The sequence below is a fragment of the Patella vulgata genome, chromosome 3, assembly GCF_932274485.2.
Source record: "Patella vulgata chromosome 3, xgPatVulg1.2, whole genome shotgun sequence".
NCBI classification, from domain to species: domain Eukaryota; kingdom Metazoa; phylum Mollusca; class Gastropoda; family Patellidae; genus Patella; species Patella vulgata.
The window spans coordinates 7,818,676-7,842,671 of NC_065881.2; the positions used below are offsets into that span (position 1 = coordinate 7,818,676).

At 36.8% G+C, this 23,996-nt stretch overlaps 1 protein-coding gene across 3 annotated transcripts; it reads left to right on the forward strand.

Moving 5' to 3' along the window:
- Positions 1-2,405: 2,405 nt before the first annotated feature.
- On the forward strand, positions 2,406-19,180 carry LOC126815368 (uncharacterized). Of its 3 annotated transcripts, XM_056099983.1 has the most exons (6): positions 2,474-2,490; positions 6,535-6,597; positions 7,839-8,262; positions 12,753-13,352; positions 14,652-14,808; positions 17,348-19,177. In XM_056099983.1, the coding sequence occupies exons 3-6, from the start codon at positions 8,094-8,096 to the stop codon at positions 17,607-17,609; spliced, it is 1,188 nt and encodes a 395-aa protein (XP_055955958.1). In that variant the 5' UTR covers positions 2,474-2,490; positions 6,535-6,597; positions 7,839-8,093; the 3' UTR covers positions 17,610-19,177. The 3 variants fall into 3 exon arrangements, with proteins under 3 accessions (XP_055955959.1, XP_050396912.2, XP_055955958.1); XM_056099984.1 differs by lacking the exon at positions 6,535-6,597 and having other exon boundaries at positions 2,406-2,490; XM_050540955.2 differs by lacking the exons at positions 6,535-6,597; positions 7,839-8,262 and having other exon boundaries at positions 2,430-2,490; positions 17,348-19,180.
- The last annotated feature ends 4,816 nt before the right edge of the window (positions 19,181-23,996 follow it).

The window sequence follows — 23,996 nt, forward strand, 5'->3', positions numbered from 1 at the left end:
GTGTTTTCTTCGGGTCCTCTGGTTTCCTCCCACTGCTAAAGACCCCTACGCGCAAGCGAATTATGGAAATAAAAAAATTTAAAAAACATGTTAGTACCAAAATGACCTACTTTGTGTCGAGTGGACGTTAGACCTCATTTCTCTCTCTCTAGGTACCAAAGAAAACGATATTCGACATGCTAATAATGTGAACGAACGACTCCCTTCAAATCCTGTACTCCCAGAAAATGTTAGCTCTTTGGATTATCATATCACTTTGGAATGCGTACCTTTTTTTAGGAGGCAACATTGTGAATGATAATATTTATTGAGATCTTTAAAATTGTTTAGAACACTGGAGATCTGGCATCTTTCACTCAAACAGTAGATACGTGTTACACATGAATTAACACATGACACAATTATATGTAATACAAGTTACTTAAACATGCATTATGCAAGAGCTAAATCTGCCTATTGCAGGTCTTTCTTTAGGCCTGAAATGTTTTCTAAAGTATTAATTAGACATTAATTAACTGATCCAGGCCTTAATCAACTCTCGAAGGCATCAGATTTCTCCGATATGAAATAGATTAGAATGGTTCAGCGATACTTTGATTTAATCAAAGGACCGAGACTTAGCTTCGATCAACCAGTACAGTGGTTGAAATTATTGCACACGTTTGTCAAACCGTCAAAGGCTAATATCTTCGCTTACAATAGAGTAATTTGAATGAAATTTTCAAATTATTCATTTTACATCATCTACTTTCGAACTATTATAGCAAGAATGGCTAGTTCTTTATCTAAATCTTACATAATGTATTTTTAAAGGATTTATTTCAGCGACGTCCGTCTTTATCAAGCAAAGAATGACAACCATATTACAATGCAGATATATATATACAAAATTTGGAACAAAGACAAACACCTATATACAGAGATAATCATTTAGAAACCATCAAACGGTGGGATGAGAGCGAATCCTTTCGGTACTAAATAACTATCTCTACGTCTACTCCTTGAGTGACATTTAGTGATTGAGCACATTAAAAAAACACAACACAATTTATATGGAATACAATCACTGGTTTATACACATATAGCACGACGTTTCGACAAGTATTCTCTTATCGTTATCAAGTACAAATGAGAAATGTTAAACTAAATGAAATGAAATGGGGTTTAACGTCCTATTGTTCTGCTCCGAACTGGACTAATAAAGAAGGGCATACGCCATGCAGTGTGCTATGAGGGAAATTGTCCGGACAGCGGCACTACGGCCAACTCTTATATCGAATTCCAACTGCCAAGGGATCTTTTACGTGCACGCCAATGTGTACACGGGACCACGGTTTTTCGTCCCACCCGAACGACTAGACAGCTGTCCTTGTGCTGCATCACTGACAAGGGGGGCCACGCCGGAAAATCTGGATGAACTTTCTCGGCCAATGCAGGGATCGTAGGCCTACACCCGACCTCCAGGAATCTGGTTGATAGGAGATTGACTGCCACATTTCCATCCATTTAGAACTTAAAATGTCGGTCAACTAGTTTAGTGTTTGTTCTCACGCGGAGCTAACGATAGACAGACAGCACAGTTTAGTATGGAACATGCAGACGCACCTGCCATAATTGTCTTTACCACGCGCTTGCGTCATGGTTTTGATTAGCGTCCCCTCGAGTTTTTGCGCCCTCTCGCAAATGTCAAAAAATCACGTGGTTTCAAAGCGGTTTTCAGCATTATAATCATAACGCTTAGCCAGTAGTGTCAAACATATACCGTGGGTCTAGCATGTTCCAAACAGCTCAATATTACCCGGCACTGGGAACCCCACCCTTCCCCACAGTTAAATATTGTTGACGGCGGCTCGGACGGGATCTTGTTCCTCAGGCAAAATCATGGGTCACCACTTCCCGGCTCTTTACAATATTGTTTGTGTATATATCTGATGAGTGGTAAAACAAAAAGGTATAGGATAGAGCAGTGGTTCACAACCTTTTTTTATTTACTAACGGCACGCCTTGGAACACATGAAAAAAACAGCGGCACATTTGGCTAAATATAGGCTATATATATATGAAAAATATTTGAATTTTGCAAAATAAAAACATGGTAAGTCAGACGGAATATAACCGTAGACAGAGACTAGTTAACGACACACAGAATGACTCAAACTAAATAAAGAAAAACACATCTATGAACTTATCAGTAGACACCAGTGAATACTCAATTGCCGTTCAAACAAAATTTCGCGGTATATACACTTAGGAAGATCTCGCGGCACACCTGTATAATTTTGTTGTAATTCATTAGATTTTAAATACAGCAGACATGTTATATAGCCAGAAATGCATAGTCGTTGGCCATCATAAAGCTAGTGACATTATAGGCCTTTGTTCAATGAATGAAGTCTTGCGCATGACGAGGTGGGACGCTTTTCCGTGAATATATTTATTTAGCACTGAGTTACTACATCGCGATGATATTGCACATAACGGATGTTTTTGGTAAGAGTCTTACTTTTTTATATCACTTATTTATTAAAATTATACATATTATTTACTTATCTGTTTAACATATTATTTACTTAGTGAATTAGATAATATTAGGGTTGGTTATATAAAATACTCGCCTGTGCAACCTCGTGGGTTTTCTCCGGGTCCTCGGGTTTTCCTCCCTAAAGACCCCTACGCGTAAGCGAATTATTGAAATAAAATTGAACTATTATGTTAGTCCCAAAGGACGTAGTTTGTGTCGAGTGGACGGTAACCCCCCCCCCCTCTCTCTTGTTTGTTCATAATTGTTAGATTTACATGTATAAAATATACGGGTGTTGGTTGGCCAAATGTTCTAGATAACAAGGGCTGTCGTTGAATCAACTGGCATGGTTTCGATTCCCAGCTTGTACATGGCAAGGGGTAGGGTCGCATGTATTGAAATATATTTCAACCATGTCAATTGGATTAAAATCTCTCTCTCTCTTTTCATTGTCCTTACATAATGATACAGTATATAAAGATCAAGGATGTAACGGTGTCATTCATCATATTGAGATGAAGATGATGTCATATCCCGACAAGAAAGTGGTTACATTAAGGCCACACTAACTTCATTCTCCGTTCTTCGCGGTCTTCATAAATAAGGGGGCTGGATGGCCGAATGGTTAGCACGCGCGCGCTGTATCATTAGGTCTGTCATTGAGTCAACTGGTGTGATTTCGATTCCCCGGCTGTACGTGACAAGGAGTAGGGTCTCCTGTCCAACCTCGTGGGATTTCTCCGGGTTCTCCGGTTTCCTCCCACGACTAAAGACGCCTACGCGCAAGTGAATTATTGAAATAAAATTGAACCATATGTTAGTCCCAAAATGACCTAGTTTGTGTCGAGTGGACATTAGACTTCATTTCACCCTCCCCTTTTTATCAACAGACATTTGAAATATAGACCTGGGTTTCTGAGAACTTCTGTTCTAGACGTTGTATCTGATAGTCCATATTCGCCGTTCATTAAAGTAGCTAAGTCTCTAACTCAATATCATCCAAAATCTTCAACATTGAAAACACGATTTATTTGTCAAATTAAATCAACATTCATGTTGTGATCCTACCGGAAATATGGGCTTTTGATATCCAATATTTAAGACAAAATAAACATTTTACCATTAGTACACGAATCGTGTACCACAATGCGCTTCAGCCCCAGTTGTATCAAGAGACTCGAGGGACGAGGCTAGACACATTGCACCAAATCAAACGGCGTATGTATACTGGAATAACCAGACGCTAGAAATTTGCACTCGCTTGAGACTGCTGGCTTATTTCGTCGAACATAACTGATTTTGAAATTGGAGTAAAAACGGAAACCATTGATTGTAAATCAGTTTATATACATTCATATTACAGTATTATATGCGTTGCGACCCACTTTTGTCAATTTCTAGGTCCCAAATGTTAGAGATTTAGCTCCTTTAAGACTCTCTCTCTGTCTCTCTCACGAACATAAAATGAAATCGTTGTTGCCTAAGAACAGGACTTTCACTCAATAATTGATTATTGTTCGACTTAATAGGCAGTTTAGTTGAACACTCACAGTCACTTGAAGGGATTAAAATAAAACTTACTACATACTACTGCTTGACTATATATTACAGTACATATAGAGTTTCACGCGTTCAAGACATTCATTTCGTCTCCTATCATCTTACAATACTCACTAATTCTAACACTTCCCGTCGTTTATATTGACAACGAAACTTTATTTGATCATTATTCACCTTCCAATGTAATTAAATTGGTCATTTTATAGCGTTATTAATTCATTGGCTAACGAAGACGGGCACACGCCATACAGAGCGCTAACAGTGGCACTCCGGTGTACTCGTCCCATTTAAACGACTACGTAGTCCCTTGTCAGGCCCTCCGTCCTGCACCACTGACAAGAGAGAACCACGCCGGAAAATTCCGATGAACTTGCTGGGCCAAGACCGGGAGCGAATTATCATGTTCGAAATTCCTATTTTCTACGAAATCATCCCTTCCATCAACAATAAAAGGTCGGAATTTTAAAATTCAGAACCCGTCAGTTTAAACAAAAAAAGAAAAATAACAAATAAATTTGCTCAAATTACTGTAAACATGATTTTCAGTGTAGAACTTTATACTGAATATTTGTATAATTTGCCCCGGTTGCACGTGACAAGGAGTAGGGTCGCCTGTCCAACCTCGTGGGTTTTCTCCGGATCCTCCGGTTTCCTCCCACTGCTAAAGACCCCTACGCGCAAGCGAATTATTGTAATAAAATTAAACCATATGTTTGTCCCAAAAGACCTAGTTTGTGTCGAGTGGACGTTAAACCCCATTTCTCTCTCTCTTGTATAATTTGTCACCACAGTGTATTGACTGACTTGTAAACAATGTAGGCACCATTAAGCCAATGATTGACAGTTATTAGTCCTCTGTGAAACAGATTGGCGGGGAAATTCAACACGTCCACGTCGGTGACAAAACATGATAAGTACATTTACGGAGACAATAATATTGACATTTGAAAGCAGCTACTCTTTTCATAGAACAATATCAAAGAGATGTATATACAAATGTGCGCGGACACTGGCCTACTTGACAATTTAATGGTAAAAATACGATGAATGGAAAATGCCATATCACGGCTACCATCAAGATACACCGTGCAGTATCGAATATATTAATACCAAATACCAAGTGCCGAAGTGGCGAAAACCTCCCATATTCAACACTGTCTTATTAAAACCGGAAGTTATACTTCAAGATCCGATTTTTTTATATTAGTTGATAGTAGAGGTCAGGGTCATCATATTTAATATGTCATTTTTTATTCTATTTTGTATATATATACAATATATTACTTAATGTCTCGCTCTCGACCATTAAACAATACTCATTATTAACTTAATAACAATTAATCGATAGATATTAATCATCTGTTAATTAAACCCAATTAAACTTCGTCGTTATGTTCTAATAATTTCATACAAAATCACCAATATATTTTATTGAATTGCAGTTGTATACACATACTAGTTTTGTCCATGAATCGAATCTCCCCTTTGAAGTTTACAGAGGACATTGATTTCAGATCGACTAAATAATTAACGCCTATTCAATAACACTGTATTCTCATCAGGCTATTATATTGATAACGATTAATCGATGATTATTAATAATCATATAAGTCAACCAGAGTCGTAGCCAGCATCTGAAGTTATGGGGTGTGGGGGGGGGGGGGGCGCATAATTTATTGATTTCAGGAAGGTCGTACAGTACCATGGATAAAGAACTAAGTATGACGTCATCTCAGCAATCTTGGAATTGTGACGTCATACCAACATCTATGCGCAGTTGTCCAAGGAATAACCATGCCAGGTTTCATGTCGATCGTGAGAACAGAGAGAGAGAAATGGAGTTTAACGTCCACTCGACACAAACTAGGTCATTTCGGGACTAACATATGGTTTAATTTTATTTCAATAATTCGCTTGCGCGTAGGTGTCTTTAGCAGTGGGAGGAAACCGGAGGACCCGGAGAAAACCCACGAAGTTGGACAGGCGACCCTACTCCTTATCACGTACAACCGGTGATTCAAAACCACGCCAGTCGACTCAATGACAGACTTTATGATACAGCGCGCGCACGCTAACCAGTCAGCCATCCAACCCCCCATGTCGATCGCACAAGAATTGGTGGAGCCTTTCGCTCCAAGAACAACTAGTTGCTGGTCCCGAAAAATTATCGAAACCCCGCTACTTTTGTAAAATGCGTATTAGGTGCTCTGGCCCTCTCTCCTTAACTTCGCCACATGCTGTATACTCTATAAACCATACATCATGTTATTTACTGTCGTGTAAACAGGTATTCTGTCCATTGGGAATCGAATCCAATCATTTATTTGAAAGGGTGTTTTATCGTTGAATGTTGATGTACTTAGTACCGTACTAAAACGTTTACATTGTGGTACTTTAAATTACTACTCCATCAATAATTCACACTGATATTACATATTTGCTACCATTCATAGATACTGGAATATATTGGTTCTTGTTTTATGTATTAAAGGAGAGAGTAATGTACTGATGCCTGGGTAAATATTATTGAACGTTATTTTTCTATTCTACCGACTTTCACAGGACGGTAATTTTGTTTTTGATTATGTATATTTGCTTTTGTGATGCATACGTCATAGTTGTCTCTGCTGGCAATATCCGGATTATCAGATTCAATTGATGTCCAATCTGTGTAAGTAAAACGAAATTTTGAACTATAAAAAACGAAACGAAATAGGATCTGTGTTTTAATCAGATTGCAAAGGAAACACCCGATTGTCTTACTGGTAATTCTCTTAAATCGACTGTCTCTTACTACCAACAGTTTGGTTCCATTAACACCAAGGGCAGTCTATGACGTAAAGAAATTAGAGGGGGGGGGGGGTGATGCCAAGCGGTTTTAATAATAATGTTGTATAAACGACCTAACCTGTAGTTATATTTACGATCACTAAGAGAACACAATGAAGTCCGGTATTACTACACGAAGCATCCGATTGGCTATAACTTAATTTTCTTAAAATCGGCTGTCTCTTATAATCAGCAGTTTGGTTCCATAAAATTAGAAGTTGCCAGGTCCTCAGTCCCACACTACTGATAAAAGGGGAAGCACGCCTGAAAATCCGGTCCAATTTGTCGGTATAGAACACGGGAGCTAACACGAGAAAGAGAGAGAGAGAGAGAGAGAGAGAGAGAGGGGGTTTAACGTTCACTCGACACAAACTAGGTCATTTCGGGACTAACATATGGTTCAATTTTATTTCCGTAAATCGCTTGAGCGTAGGGGATTTAGCAGTGGGAGGAAACCGGAGGCCCCGGAGAAAACCCACGAGGTTGGACAGGCGACCCTACTCCTTGTCACGTACAGCCGGGAAATCGAAACCACGCCAGTTGACTCAATGACAGACCTTATGATACAGCGCGCACGTGCTAACCTTTCAGCCCCCCCACCCCACCCCCCTTTAAAAGGAGAGAGAGAGAAATGGGGTTTAACGTCCACTCGACACAAACTAGGTCATTTCGGGACTAACATATGGTTTAATTTTATTTACATAATTCGCTTGCGCGTAGGGGTCTTTAGCAGTGGGAGGAAACCGTAAAAATGTCGTATTGTCGGATTAAAATTTCGTGATGTCGGGTTGTCGTGGTGTCGCGTTAAAATGTCGTGATGTCGAGTTGTCACGACATGATATCAATCAGCCACCATAGATATCAACCAAGCATCAATAGCATTTCCAATCGATTCGATTTTTATTTTCCACTTTGCTTTTTCTTTCAGTAACGACTTTGAATGACAGCGAGTCTGTGTTTAACTAAATACAGTAGGATTTGATTGACAGAAACGGTGGTTCCTTGCATCGTTTTGATGAAAGTATTGTTCCTTGCAACAGTTTGATGAAAGTATTGCTCCTTGCGACGTTTTGATGAAAGTATTGCTCCTTGCCACGGTTTGATGAAAGTATTGCTCCTTGCATCGTTTTGATGAAAGTATTGTTTCTTGCAAGGATTTGATATAAATCTATGCGCGGTGTTAATGTTTGTGCCCGTTAAAGACCTCGCGGTTATTATTGGCAATGACACTCGTTATTCAGAAACTTTAAGGAAAATCATGAATAACGGAACATTAACCCGGGAAAATTTTAAACCAAACGTCTACGAGATTGTTGTTCCGCCATGTCTCTGTTTAGTAGCAGCAATAATAGGTAAGTACCTTTTTATTTTGCATTTTCATCCGCGGTTGGTGGGTTGGATGGCTAAATGGTTAGCGTGTGCGCGCTGTATCATAAAGTCTGTCATTGAGTCAGCTGGCGTGGTTTCGATTCCCCGGATGTACGTGACAAGGAGTGGGATCGCCTGTCCAATCTCGTGGGTTTACCCGGAAAGCGGCGCTAGGGCCTACTCTTATATCGAATTCATACTTCCATGGGATGTTTTACATTAATTCCTGTGATAATATTCTAACAATCCCATCCCACCACTATACTAACTCTGTCTCCACCGTCAATAATAATTACATTTTTAACAAACAAATAAAAACATTTTCTAAACTTACTTTTATTCTACATTTGTCTGTTAAATTAAACTTATTTTTATTCCACATTGGTCTGTTAAATTAACCAGACTTTAAATAATATATAAATACAGTATCCATGAGACAAAAAATATTATAAAATAAGATCAAAGCAATGTTCAATTAAAATATATATGCTGTGGATGTAAAGAGAATTTATTTAATGGAAATTCTACATTAGGGTTCGTTTAATTAATTTTCGATTATTTAAAGCTAAATTACCAGCATGTTTAGAAAATGAAATACTTCAACAGAAGAAAAGATGGACGGATGTCGTATAAACAGTCAGTTTATTATATTGTACTTGATTCATAAAGCAACAATTTTAATTTATTAGAACTGACAGAGTTATATGGGAAAACAATGACTGGTTTATTATACACATGCACGACGTTTCGATAAGTACTTCCTTATCGTTATCAAGCACAATGACATCCTTGTGATTGATAACGATAAGAGAATACTTATCGAAACGTCGTGCTTGTATATAATAAGCCAGTGATTGTTGTCCTATATAACCGTGTCAGTTCTGTAACGTTTCCAATCGATAAATATCACTAAAGGGTTATTTTAATTTATCAGTTAAAGATGCATTATGTAAGAGCTAAATCTTCCTATTGCAGGTCTTTTCTTTGGCTTCCAATGTTTCAAAATTATTATTTAAACATTTATTAACATGACAAGCCCATAATTAATTCTCTAAATCATGGGATGGTTTTGATTTTAATTTAAGTAGATTAGAACACCACGGCCATAATTAGTTTAACGATAAAATAGATAATCGAGAGTCAAGTAGCGATGTTACGATAATAAACAATCTACGCTACATTTTGTCATAACTTCAAACACTCATAACTTCATAACACCGAATAAAGTAGTAGTAGTAGTAGTAGTAATATGACCGAAATTTTCAATATCTATTTTTGAATTATTATAGCAAGAAGAACCCTTATTTTTCATATAATTGTTACATAATGCATCTTTAATTATTATTTAATACAAAAATGAATAAATTGAAATAAATTGAAATGAATGAATGAATTGAAATGAATGAATTGAAATGAATGAATGAATGAATGAATGAATGAATGATATGAATGAATGAATGAGTGAATGAATTGAGGCAACCAGTTGTTTATGAAAGAAGACAATCAGTCGTTTTTTTTTGTATAATGTTTTAAAGTAAAACATTATATTAATATTCATCTATTCGTTTGTTTTTCCACAGCAGAAAAATGCCATAAATCTTTCTTTCAACGATCTTCTTGGGCTTTTCTTTTTGTATATTTATAGAAATTATATTACAAGGGGTCAAAAATATCGTTAAATATGCCGCAAAGTCGAGCCAAGGATAACATACAGTATCCCCATCCCACCCCCCAAAAAACGATATTTCATTAAAACTCATTTTTTTAGCATCATGTTCAGTGAATAAAAATAAGTATATTTGAAAATATTACAGTGGCAAAAAAAAGGCGTTGTAAAATTTACAGAAACTCAAATAAAATCTAATTAACAATACGACACACCTGCACCAATATTTTGTTTAAATGTGTAGCAGTGTCTTATATTTGGCCTGGTTCGTGGTCCTTGTAAATTTGTTAAACAGTATGTCATGTAGGACTATAATTTGATGACATCTTACTTGGGCGTTTTACTTACCATTTAAAGTGCTGTCTTGTTTGTCGCTAACAAAATTATTCACATCATCATCAATATCTTTTCCATATTCTGTACTATTTTTAGATATATGGTTGATTTCCACAACAGATTTACTATGGTTATAATTAAATAAATTATAAAATTCCATTAATGGATCTTGGTTTAAATGATAATTATATGTTTCTGTTTGACGATTTTTAATAATAATAGGTCTATAGTCGACATCATCAGATCCACCAAATAAACTACAATAAACTCCATCTGTTTCCTTCGTCATGTTTAAATTTTCAAACAACTCATCTGTCGTGAATTTTTCAGCATTTTTGTCAAGTTCTGGTTCTTGTCGTCTTTCTAGTTCTTTTTCTAAGTCATCGATCATTTTGGAAATCTCATCGTCCTTTTCAGTTTCTTTTTCTACACAGGAACTTGTCTTTACAGAATCAGCCTTCATTTCAACCTTACAGTCCACTTTGAAGACTTCAGTCTGAGTTAGAATATTGTAACTCTCTGTTTCAGCTAATAATGGTTCTTTCCGTCTTTCTAGTGCATCTTCTAATTCATCCATCATTTTGGAAATCGCTTCACTCTTTTCTTTTTCTAGTTCTATATCCGAACTTGTTTTTACAGATGCATCCTTCATTTCAACCTTACAGTCGCTTTTGGAGACTTCAGTCTGAATTTGGCTGTTATAACTCTCCATTTCGTCTAATAATGATTGCAGTTTGTCTTTTTCATCGAGTACTTCAAAGACAACGTCAATAAGAAGCTCTGACATTTCGTATGCTGTAACAAGAAATAAATATTTGATATATTTATTTTAAGAAATAATTAAATAGCATGATTAGATCTATATTGAATTCATTAGATATAACTGGATTATACATACATATTTTTTCTTCGGTTGTTTTCAATTAATTTTGACAGAATATAAAATGTCATAAACCGTAAATTGACAATATAAAAATTTGCTACTTTATGCACAAATAGTTATAGGTAGTAATTTGTTGAGAATGTAAACGGCGACTAATTTCCTATCCCTGTATTTAATTTATGAAGGAATGAAATGATAATTACCTTTACGCTGAGACATAACCTCTTCTCTTATAGATTTTCTCATGGTTGATGTTATTGTATCTAGTATTTACTGTAAAACATACAATAAATAGTTATAACTTGCAATAGGCATATTTCAACATGGAGTAGGGATATTTTGAATCGGGTTTTAATCTATTTTTATTGTAAGTATTTCGCTCTAATTGTAAAATATGTTGTAAATTTGATGAATAGTAATATTTTTAACTCACCTGAGAATATAATCACTGTTTTCTAGGTTAAATCAGGTTAAATTTGAAGTTTTTCGTAATAATAGTCGTAATACACAGCTTATTTCCAGAGTTTGGTTATAGCTATGACGTCATGTCATTATGTCGTCACAATGGGCATTTTACGTTATCCAGTACATATTTTTTCGTTTAATTTGGCACGTAGAAAAAGAAGTCTGGTAAATCCAACGTTAAATGACGTGCGATAGACGAAAGCCGTATTTTAAAGATATGTAAAGGGTTTCTGAATTAGTCAGTTATAATTAGTTGCTTTCTTGTTTGTTTTTGTTGATATTTTGTTATAGATATTTATTACTTTGTTAACAGTCGTGTAGCATCCATGTTTTCTTGTCTTATTAAAAGACATCAGTCCCTGGCCCATATTTGATATTACCGTTATCATGATATTGTATGATGCAGTCAGTTCTGTGGTGTTTTTTTTTTAAATACTGGAAAGTGCTGGAAATAGCACTTAAGAAGGTGCAATATTTTCACGGGTCCTCGGTTTTACGTCCCAGCCGAACGACTAGACAGCTGTCCCTTTCAGGCTCTCCGTCCTGCATCACTGACAAGGGGAAAACTCGCCGGAAAATCGCAATGAACTTTCTCTGCCAATGCAGGGATCGAACACGCGACCTCCAGGCTAGCTAACCAGCGTCTTACCCACTTAGCCGCCGTGACTCCCCCATGTCGGACAACAATCTGATTAAAATACAGATCTATATTTCATTTCTTTTTTTATATACTTTCCATGGCCTACACTACATACAGATCTTACCGGTTGTAGTAAAAGGTCGCGTCAGAGGTCGTGACTCTATGACGTCAGACATTGATTAACAAATCAGCGTTGACGTTTCTCCTGGTTTACCCACAGTTCTGTGGATCGCACGCAAAGAATACACCGTAACAGATGGTTTCATTGACTAATCCATCGCGCCAACCAGAACGCAGGTTATAATATAACAACTCTTCCAGATCCTAGTGTATTAAAGACAAATAAAACGAAATTTTGAACTATAAAAAACGAAACGAAATAGGATCTGTGATTTAATTAGATTGTGCCCAAAGCGATTGGTTCCCAACTTTTTCTCATCTCGGACAAGGAAGTTATATTATTATCAATGACTTTTTATTACAGGTTTGATCCTTTTGGTCTGTGTGACAAAGAAAAGTTCCTGCTGTCGAAAAGTACCGAATGTAACCGGGCATAGTGCCGTAGCGCACTTGGATACTGCAACAATTAAAACAAAACTAAACAACGGTACAGGACCATGGCCATTTCTTTCCCAATTTGATCAGAATGTTTTGGAATCTTTGGATCTGTTTGTCAACCAACCCAAAGAATTGTTCTTGATAGCTCTGCCATGTTTTTTATCACTTGCCTTTTGCCCACTGACCCTGTTCCTGCACATTCCTATTCTAAATCTATTTTGGCCTGAAGAGTTGTTCCAGCCTATTCCTAACACCAATGATGGGATCGCATGCTTTCTGGTACCGGCGGGGATGGTGTACGCCATTTCATTTGGATTTGCGTTCCAGCAGGTGATGTCCAAGCAGCAGGCGACTGATCTGTACATCAATCAACAGGTGGATGACATGCATCGCTTGCTAACCATGGTCTCCAAGATGACATTATCGTGTTCTACAACCAAGCTGGACATTTATCAGTTGGTAAAGAATGAGATGGTGAAGTTCATTCTGTACATACAAGACAAGGACATACCAACTCATCTACCTGGTACGTATAGACATGGATCTTTATATCAATCAAACGTTCTTTATCAACAGGTTGAATGGTTAGCGTGCACACGTTGTGTCATAAGCTCTGTCATCGAGTCAACTGGCGTGGTTTTGATTCCACGGTTGTACGTGACAAGGAGTAGGGTCGCCTGTCCAACCTTGTAGGTTTTCTCCTAGTCCTCCGGTTTCCTCCCACTGCTAAAGATCCCTACGCGCAAGCAATTTAGTGAAATAAAAATGAACCATATGTTAGTGCCGAAATGACCCAGATTGTGTTGAGTGTACGATAATTCCCATTTCTCCCTATCCCGTTATCAACAGACATTTCTAATATAGATCTAGATTTTTGAGAACTTCCGTTCTAGACGTTGTATCGGATAGTCCATATTCGCCGTTCGTTGAGACATAGCATTTAATTTCATTCATATAAATTATCATAGCATTTAATTTCATTCCTATAAATTATTCACAAAAATCATGAAACTTGCTTTTAGATTTCTCTTTTTTTCGGCCCCAGGAACATCGATGCCTAGAATATCTTGGGTTATTTTCAGTCATCCCAGATCTTGACTTAGCGGCTATCATTGTTTCTACTTATATACATTACTATTTTGTCTAAATTTCATTTTTTAATTTTGTCTAAATTTCATTTTTTAATTTTGTCTAAATTTCATTTTTTAATTTTGTCTAAATTTCATTTTTTTAATTTTGTCTAAATTTCATTTTGTTAATGAAATGGGGTTTAATGTTTAATTTTGTATAGATTTCATTTTTTTAAATTTTGTATAAAATTCAATTTGTTAAATTTTGTATAATTTTTTGTATTAAATTCAATTTGGTTAATTTTGTATAATTTTTTGTATAAAATTCAATTTTTCTTAAAATTTTGTATGGATTTCAATTTTTTTTCCAAATTTTGTATAAATTTCAATTTTGTTAATTTTGTATGAATTTCAATTTTGTTAATTTTGTACAAATTTTAATTTTTGTTAATTTTTGTATAAGTTTAATTTTGTGAAATGAAATGGGTTTATGTTAATTTTGTATAAATTTTAATTTTTGTTAATTTTTGTACAAGTTTCATTTTGTGAAATGAAATGAAATGAAATGGGTTTTTATGTACTAGTGTTCTGCTCCAACTGGGCTAATGAAGACGGTGTTAATTTTGTATAAATTTCATTTTTGTTAATGTATAAATTTCATTTTTGTTAATGTATAAATTTCATTTTTGTTAATTTTGTATCAATTTCAATTTTTGTCAATTTTGTATAAATTTCAGTTTTTTAAAATTTTGTAGATTTGATGGATGTTATTCGTCTTATAAGTGATGATCCCACTGGTTGGTCTCCAGTATTTAATACAAGTGTTAGAAAGGCCATAGTCCGGATAGTCACAGATGCACCATATACCGTGGGTTCTAAAGCTCCAAGTAAGCAACGAATAAATCTTCTACAGTAAGTATTCTTGTCATCTTATCTTGTTTGGTTTAAATTCTCCCGTCCCGATCTTATCTTGTTTGGTTTTTTTTTCGGTTGTATTTTGTTTAGTTTAAATTCTCCCATCCCGATCTTAATTTGTTTGGTTTAAATTTTCCCATCCCGATCTTATGTTGTTTGGTTTAAATTCTCCCGTCCCGATCTTATCGTGTTTGGTTTAAATTCTCCCGTCCCGATCTTATCGTGTTTGGTTTAAATTTTCCCATCCCGATCTTATGTTGTTTGGTTTAAATTTTCCCATCCCGATCTTATGTTGTTTGGTTTAAATTCTCCCGTCCCGATCTTATCGTGTTTGGTTTAAATTCTCCCGTCCCGATCTTATCTTGTTTGGTTTAAATTCTCCCGTCCCGATCTTATCTTGTTTGGTTTAAATTCTCCCGTCCCGATCTTATCTTGTTTGGTTTAAATTCTCCCGTCCCGATCTTATCGTGTTTGGTTTAAATTCTCCCGTTCCGATCTTATCTTGTTTGGTTTAAATTCTCCCGTCCCGATCTTATCTTGTTTGGTTTATTTCCTCCCGTATCATTCTTATCTTGTTCGGTTTAAATTATCCCGTCCCGGTTGTATTTTGTTGAGTTTAAATTGTCCCATCCCAATCTTATCTTGTTTGGTTTAAATTCTTCCGTCCCGATCTTATCTTGTTTGGTTTAAATTCTCCCGTCCCGATCTTATCTTGTTTGGTTTAAATTCTCCCTCCCCGATCTTATCTTGTTTGGTTTATTTTTTTTTCGGTTGTATTTTGTTTGGTTTAAATTCTCCCATTCCGATCTCATCTTGTTAGGTTAAATTCTCCCGTCCCGATTGTATCTTGTTTGGTTTAAATTCTCCCATCGCGATCATGCTGTTTTAATTGTTACCAGAAACTGCTTACAAACGCATATTAATCTTGTCCTTGCTATAATGGTTCAAAATTGATAATGAAAATTAATGTATTGAAAATTTCAAATTACTGGGCGATGTATGAGTGTTTGAAGTTTTGACAAGAAAGTCTCCATTGCTACGATAATAAGGAAAGTCTCGATTATTCATTTTAACTTGAAATTATTAAATGTCGCGTGTGTTCTATTCCATTCAATATCAATCCACCCGGGGGTCTATAGAGAGTTGATTATAGGGTTAGCATACGTGAAGAAATGTATGAAAAATAATCTATAAAGCATTTGAAGCCAGAAAAAAAGACCTGCAATAGCCAGATTTAGCTCTTTCATAATACATTCTTTTATATAACTTATGTAACATTTGAAGCGAGGCAAAAGACCTGCAATATCCAGATTTAGCTCTTTCATAATGCATCGCTTTGTATGATTTATATAACATTAAAATTTGAAACCAGACAAGATTTAGCTCCTACATAATGCACCTTTTTATATGTACAACAATTATTGATATTATTGATTCTGACTGATCTATATCATAAAACATTTTTTATGTTATTACAATGTTTCCATAGAATTGAACGCGTTGCATTCAGTTAATTGTACTTTAAATAGAAAAACCGTTACTAAAATGTACAACAATAATTAATTATTGACTGACTGAATGATAGTGACTATGTTTCTATAGTAGGCATATTGATTTGTATTGCATGTATTAACATCATATCGTATTTTTGGAATATTAATATAATTTACCATTGTCTGGATAAGAGTTCTGTGGGTATGAACACACAAACTCAATTAAGTACACTCTCGCAAGCACTACAGAAATAAAATGGGGGATAACGTCCTACTGTTCTGCTCCAACTGGGCTATTGAAGACGGACATACGCCATACAGTGTGCTATGAGGGAAATTGTGACCGAACATCGGTACTACGGCCTACTCTTATATCGAATTCCAACTGCCAAGGGATATTTTACGTGTATGCCAATGTATACATTTATCGTCCCATCCGAACGACTAGATAGCTGTCCTTGTCAAGTCCCGCATTCTGCACCACTGACAAAGGGAAACCACGTCGGAAAATCCAGCTGAATGCAAGCACTACAGTCATTTTGAATACATTGAGAGGGAGAGAGGGGGAGGGGGGGGGGGGGGTAACGTCCATTTGACACAAACTAGGTCATTTCTGGATTAACAAGGGGTCTTTAGCAGTGGTAGGAAACCGGGGTTTAATGTCAACTCGACATAATTAGGACATTTCGGGACTTACATATGGTTCAATTTTATTTCAATAATTATTTAGCAGTGGGAAGAAACCAGAGGACCCGGAGAAAACCCACGAGGTTGGACAGGCGACCCAACTCCACTCCTTGTCACATACAACCGGCGTGGTTTCGAATTCCCGGTTGTACGTGACAAGGAGTGGGGTCGGGTCGCCTGTCCAACCTCGAGGTTTTTCTCCGGGTGCTCCGTTTGTCTCCCACTGCTAAAGACCCCTACGCGCATGCGAATTATTGAAATAAAACTGAACTATGTGTTATTCCCGAAATGACCTAGTATCTGTCTCTCTCTACATCATTAAATTCTTGATTAATTTTACTTTTTTTTATTTTCAGGTGGGCGTTCTTGGAGACATTGGGCTATTTCACATTTTTGGGGATATTATTGGTGAAAGGCGAGTCTTATCGTATGGAATTATCAATGTGCATTATAACGGTTGTCTCTATCTCCATGTTGTGCTACATAGTGGCAGACATGGACTCACCTTTCCACGGATTTTTCCGATCAGATTTGGCGGTCGTGAAAGGCTTGGCAGAGCGTTTGGAAGACATATATGGACAGGAAACGCAGAGACTTCAAACAAAATGTACGGAATAACAAGTGATATTATTGCATTGTCTTGACAGTTGTGTTTTAGACGATACGTTATTAAAGATACATTATGGGAGATTAGATAAAGAGCTGGCAGTTCTTACTATCATAGTTAAAAACTAGATACTGTAAAGGCAATTTGCTGAAAATTTCAGTCAAATTGATTCACTATGAACCGAGATTTTAGCGATTGGATTTTCGGCCTAGCCTCGATCATCATTACTGAAGTCGGTAGGATAAAACAGCAAATCGGAGCCTAATACAATAAACGTCGCAGTCTAGCGATGTCATCACGAGTATGGATAAGTTAATTAATGTCTAATTAATAGTTTGGATAACATTTTAGGCCTAAAGAAAGACCTGCAATAGACAGATTTAGCTCTTGCATAATGTATGTTTAATTATTATAATAGTTTTTGGGGAATCTCTTGTCTTAGATTTTGATTCTCGACCTGAACCAGTGCGATCTATTGGCCGAACGTATTATAGGACTAAGACTAGTAATTATCTCCCCTTATTTCATGATATAGCGCGAGTTAGAAATAAACAGTTTTTCCCTTAATTTTTTTTCTCCCCTTTTCCTGCATTTTTGGGTGGACGTTTTGGTCTAGGATTGGAGAAAAGGAATCAAATTTGCGATTTCATAGCAGTTTTGGGTAATACTGATGATATCACAGCGGAGAGTTAGGGGATGTAAAGTGTCTTTCTGCAGAGCAATTATTGTGTCGGAACATCAACATCAAATCCCCGCAGCAAAAAAAATCTAAACGTCAACCCCCTACAAAAATATGATGAGGGTATTGGCAAATGCGGTCCCCTATGTGCCTATAAAGATTGGAACCAACGGAATGTTGAGCAAAAAGCTAGTCTGTGATTTTGCAGCCATTTAACATTGATGTCAATGGGCGAATAATTGCTAGTTGTCTCCATGTGCAAAATTGGTACTTCGATGATTAGATCCATTTCATAAGGCCAACGTCAAGTTTGGTCTAAGGTCACGGGATGTAAACAGGGCTAGCGCTAATCCCAACCCTAACCCTAACCCTGGACCTAGCCCTTACCTACAAACTCGTCAACAATCACGTGCCCGGCCATTTTAGTCTTGAATTTACGTTGGTTTTGCTGAATTGATAAGATTGTCATAAGCTAGAAACATCAGGATAGATTCTAGGAATCACCATTTACAGTCAGTTTATTTTTTAAAACTAGATTCCGACCCCATCCCCTAATTGAAACAAGAAACACGAAGCATATGTTGTCAGAAAATAGCTTCACTGTAAATGTAACCGCGTGGGTTTTTTGTTTTTTTTTTGTATTTTAAATTGACATTGATCATAGAGAGAAAGAGAGCACATGACGTCAACAATAATATGAGTAATAGTATTCAATTCGCTATTCCAATCTCGTGGGTTTTCTCCAGGTCTTCCGGTTTCTTCCCACTGCTAAAAGACCCCTACGCGCATGACATACATTTATATTTGTGAAAAAATCTGGAAATAAATCAATTACCATTTGAACACAATAAACAAAACATAGATTGAACATTGTTTGACTTGTATATCAATATATTATTATACTGAAAGAATAAATAAAATAGACATCACACCTTTTTCTTTCTTTGGCACAAATCGGGTTGTCTTATGTACTTGCCCATAGACATAATCTTGTCCCAGGCAAGTGGTTTAGGCGGTAACCCTGTCCGTAGACTTGGAATTTGGATATCACCTATCCTTTTTTCTTTAGCACAAATGGGCGTTGTCTAATTAACTTATTTTTGGACATTTTAGACACAGCCTTGACACAGATGGTTTAGGTGATATCCCTGTCCGTAGACCTGAAATTTGTATATTTTTGTTTTAGTATTATAAATGAAATTGGTGATAGTATAGATGTTTGGATTACCCCAACAAAATGAAATGAGGTTTAACGGCCTACTGTTGTGCTCCGACTGGGCTAATGAAGACGAACATACGCCATATAGTGTGCTATAATATGATGGAAATTTTTCCCAGGCGGCGGTACTATGGCCTACACTTATATCGAATTCCAACTGCCAAGGGGTCTTTTACATGCACTCCAATGTATATACCCTGGGACGCGTTTTTTCATCCCATCCGAACGATTAGACAGCTGTTCTTGCCCGGCCCTCCTTCCTGCACCACTGACAAGGGGAAACCACGCGGGTAAATCCTGATGAACTTTCTCGGTCAATGCAGGGATCGAACACCCGACCTCCAGGCTAGTGAGCCAGCGTCCTACCCACTTAGTCACTATGGCTCCCACCCCAACAAAAGGCACGCTTTCTATTTCTATTTCTTTTAAAAAAGATAGATTAAACGCCGATGGGTGTGTAAATAATTCTGAGGTTCCTAATTAGAGCCGAACTTTGATCTTCCTTCTATCTTATCGGGTACTTCATATCTTAAAGGCCCACTCCTGGGTTAACATTGTAAAACAAAGAAGATATTATCACGTTCTTGATTTAATAAAGGGGGCCTTGACTTGAAGCAAAGACATTAGCTGTGTAATTACATATTGTGGTACTTAATATTACAGACCTTCTCCTTTAGTATTGTATGTACAAAATGGACTACGTTCTTAACTCCTGAAAGATAAAGTCTTTTTTCGGTATTTTTTATGTCGGGTAATTTTAGCGATTTGGTCAGCGCCTAGGGTAGTATTGGCGCGAGACTCTTAAGATACAAGATAGATATTAACACTTAAAGATTATCTTGATTTAAAACAATTAGAAATCTTTTCACCTATTAATAAGATATAAATAGATAGAATTAATAGAGAGAGGGGGGGGGGGTAACGGCCAATAATTACATCTACTTTAACCAGTAAAATATGTGCTATTATCCTGTGAGATAAACGAAGTTTTTTTTTTTTACCAGGGAAGAATTTTGTTGTCACTTGACTTGTGTTATTTCCGATTTTTTCCGGCATGGTTTCCCCTTGTCTTTGGTGCAGGACGGAGGACCTGACAATGACAGCTGTCTAGTCGTTCGGATAGGACGAAATAGTCGGGTCCCGTGTACACATTGACGTGCACGTAAAAGATCCCTTGGCAGTTGGAATTCGATATAAGAATAGGCAATAGTTCAGCTACCCAGGCAAGATTTCCCTCATAGCACGCTGACAAGGAAAGCTGTCTAGTCGTTCGGATGGGACGAAATACCGAGGTCCCGTGTACACATTGGCGTGCACGTAAAAGATCCCTTGGCAGTTGGAATTCGATATAAGAGTAGGCCGTAGTGCCGCTGTCCGGGCAAAATTTCCCTCATAGCACACTGTATGGCGTATGCCCGTCTTCATTAGCCCAGGTTAGGAGCAGAACAGTAGGACGTTAAACCCCATTTCATTTCATTTCATTTCATTTCCCTCATAGCACACTTTATGGCGTATGTCCATCTTCAATAGTTCTGGCGGAGCAGAACAGTAGGATGTTAAACCCCATTTCATGTCGTGTGTTTTTGTATGCAATATTGTAATGGAATGGAACCAGGCCATGAGTTACCTCCCCTTATATCGTTGAGACCACGAGTTACCTGCCCTTATATCGTTCAGGTATAATGTAAGTTTGATGACTATACCCATGCAGGAACGGTTAAAATTACGATATATGGCCAGAACTTATCGGTTTTAATGTTACACCAAAATCAACGGGTGTATGAGACAGATTAGTTTAAGAATGGGTTATAACTTATACATTAGCACCGGACACGGAAATGAAATGATGAACCAACCGTGCTATATTGCGACAAGACATGCACGGAAACTTTCTGTCTGTTTTGGTTTTTGTCGTTGTTCTTGGTGTGATATCGCAGACAAGTTGTCTTATCTTTTATTATCTTAGCGCACGCGTAGGGATCTTTCCTGTGAGAGGAAACCGGAGTATCCTTAGTAACACACGAGGTTGAGAAGGCGCCACCTCATCTCCAAACCACACACGCAAGACAGAGGTTAGAGGAAAGCTAGAGCTCGAAGCGCGACACTCTAGACCACTAGGCCTAGGTTGATTGGTTTGCTTGTATTTACCATCACCAAGCAACCCCCACCGAAACATTACCCTCAATTCAAACTTAACCCTTTAATAGACAGAATCCTGGATTCCAAACCCAAGCAACCGCCACCATAACACTACACCCAATTGAAACTTACCCCTTAATAAAAAGAAGCCTGTATTGTAAACCCAGACAAGACATATATCTTTTATAAACAGAAGCCGGGATTCTAAACCAAGAATCTTTATGTGTAGGATAAAGCACGTGACTGAGGTTATGCTGGGAAAAGAAAGACAGAAGAAAATAACCAGAGAAAAAGAAAAACCGAGGCTGTCCATATTTAAATGAGAATATTCCAGAATTCCAGTAAGAAAAACCTTATGTTTTCGTATGGAAAATAAACCCTACCCTGGAAGAATAACCTGTTACAGTTTTAAAGAAAAACTTTCAGAAGAATAACCCCAAATTCCCCTGTTCTATTCAAAGCCACCCCTGACTTTCAGACCGCAAGATCAAAGAGATTTACGGTTATAAGAAACTTGATGAAATTCGGTTTTCAAACTAGCATCATTCGTAAATCTAAAAATGGACGTTTTTTCAGTCTTATGATACATTGATATATGGCGTAATTCTGAACCTAACTTTGTAGTTGAACCATTGGCGTGCACGTAAAAGATCTTTGACAGTTAAAATTCGATATAAAAGGGCCGTTGCTGTCCGGGCAAATTTTCCCTTATAATACACCGTGTGGCGTAAGCCCGTCTTCATTGGCTAGCTGGATGAAGCAGAAAAGTAGGACGTTGCGCCCCATTTCATTTCATCTTCCAAAAGTGCGAGATGCTGATTGATTCATTAACAAATATGGGCATAATCGTCTTCCATTTCACTTCTATAGATTGTGTTTGGTTTGTTTGATGTTTGATATTTTAGCGATAGTTTAAAGCCCAAGGGTAAAATTAGCACGTACCTTATAAATATACAAGATAGATATTAACACTTGAAGATTATCTAGATTTAAAACAATTAGAAATATTGTCACCTTTTAATAAGATATAAATAGATAGAATTAATACAATCTTATCACTTTAATAATTACATCTACTTTAACCAGTAAAATATGTGTTATAATCCTATGGTGATAATCGAATGGCTCTCATCCTCGCCAGAGAGGAAACATGTGATTTTAGTTATAACCAATCAAATAGCTCAGAGAGAGAGAGAGAGAGAGAGAGAGAGAGAGAGAACTGGAGTTTAATTCGACACAAACTAGGTCATTTCAAAACTAACATTTTTATTTCATTAATTCGCTTGCGCGTAGGGGTCTTTAGCAGTGGGAGGCAAGCGGGAGACCCAGAGAAAACCCACGAGGTTGTATAGGCGACCCTACTCCTTGTCGGGTACGAGCTTTGGTTCGAAACCAGAGGACCCCCCCCCCCCCCAAACCCCATCCCTCTCTGCTCCATAAACAATTTTTAAAACACCACTTTTATGAGAAAAGTGTCACGGTTGTCTGCTTTATCCTTTATCATCAGATGGTGGGATGGGATGGACATTCAAAGCGCGAGATAATGATATAGACATAATATGTGATATCACAATTAATGCTTTGTATCAATGAAATTGAATCACAAGTTGATCCTATTAATTCATTATAAAAATTGATGTCAAACGGGGTGTTGGGTTTCTATCTTTAAAAATATCAGTGTGTATATATGTATGCTTACGTAATTTCCTTAACGGGAACCTGGCAACTCCCACCCCCCTGTAAAAATTCCTTGATCCGCTCCTGTTTTGTTACTATAACAGTTTATAAACAAGTGAGGTGTTATAATCTCAGGTCAATAACCTAATAATAATATTATTAAACATTTTATAGTTCATTGACTCTCGGATCTTTAGAGAGATAATTACTACCGTATTGTCATTATGAACTACAATATTTAGTAATACGGGGCTATAAATATGCTATTGTTTACCGTGAGAAATTCCATAGGGCTGGAAACTTTATTATCTCCCTTAGTTAAAAACACCCATTACAATTATACTCACAATATTATTAAACATTTTATACTTCATTAACTCTGATCTCTGGAGAGATAATTACCAGCGTATTTTATTATCTGGTAATTCGGGGATATAAATATAGTATTGTTTGCTGTAAGAAATTTCATGCGGCTGAGAAATTTATTATCTCCCTTACTTAAAATTCACGATTATAATAATAATATTATTAAACATTACACTAACTCTGATCGTTAGATATATAATTACCGCCGTATTTAGATTATAATCTTAAAGTATTTAGTAAGTCGGGGATTTAAATATATTATTGTTTATGTTAAGAAATTTTACTGGGTTGAAAACTTTATTATCTCCCCTACTAACA

Excerpts from the sequence above, each read along its gene's own strand:
- LOC126815368 (XM_056099984.1), top strand. The coding sequence starts at position 8,094 with ATGTTTGTGCCCGTTAAAGACCTCGCGGTTATTATTGGCAATGACACT. Across the intron at positions 13,353-14,651 it reads CATACCAACTCATCTACCTG|ATTTGATGGATGTTATTCGT; the intron begins GTACGTATAGAC and ends AAAATTTTGTAG. Across the intron at positions 14,809-17,347 it reads CAACGAATAAATCTTCTACA|GTGGGCGTTCTTGGAGACAT; the intron begins GTAAGTATTCTT and ends TTTTATTTTCAG.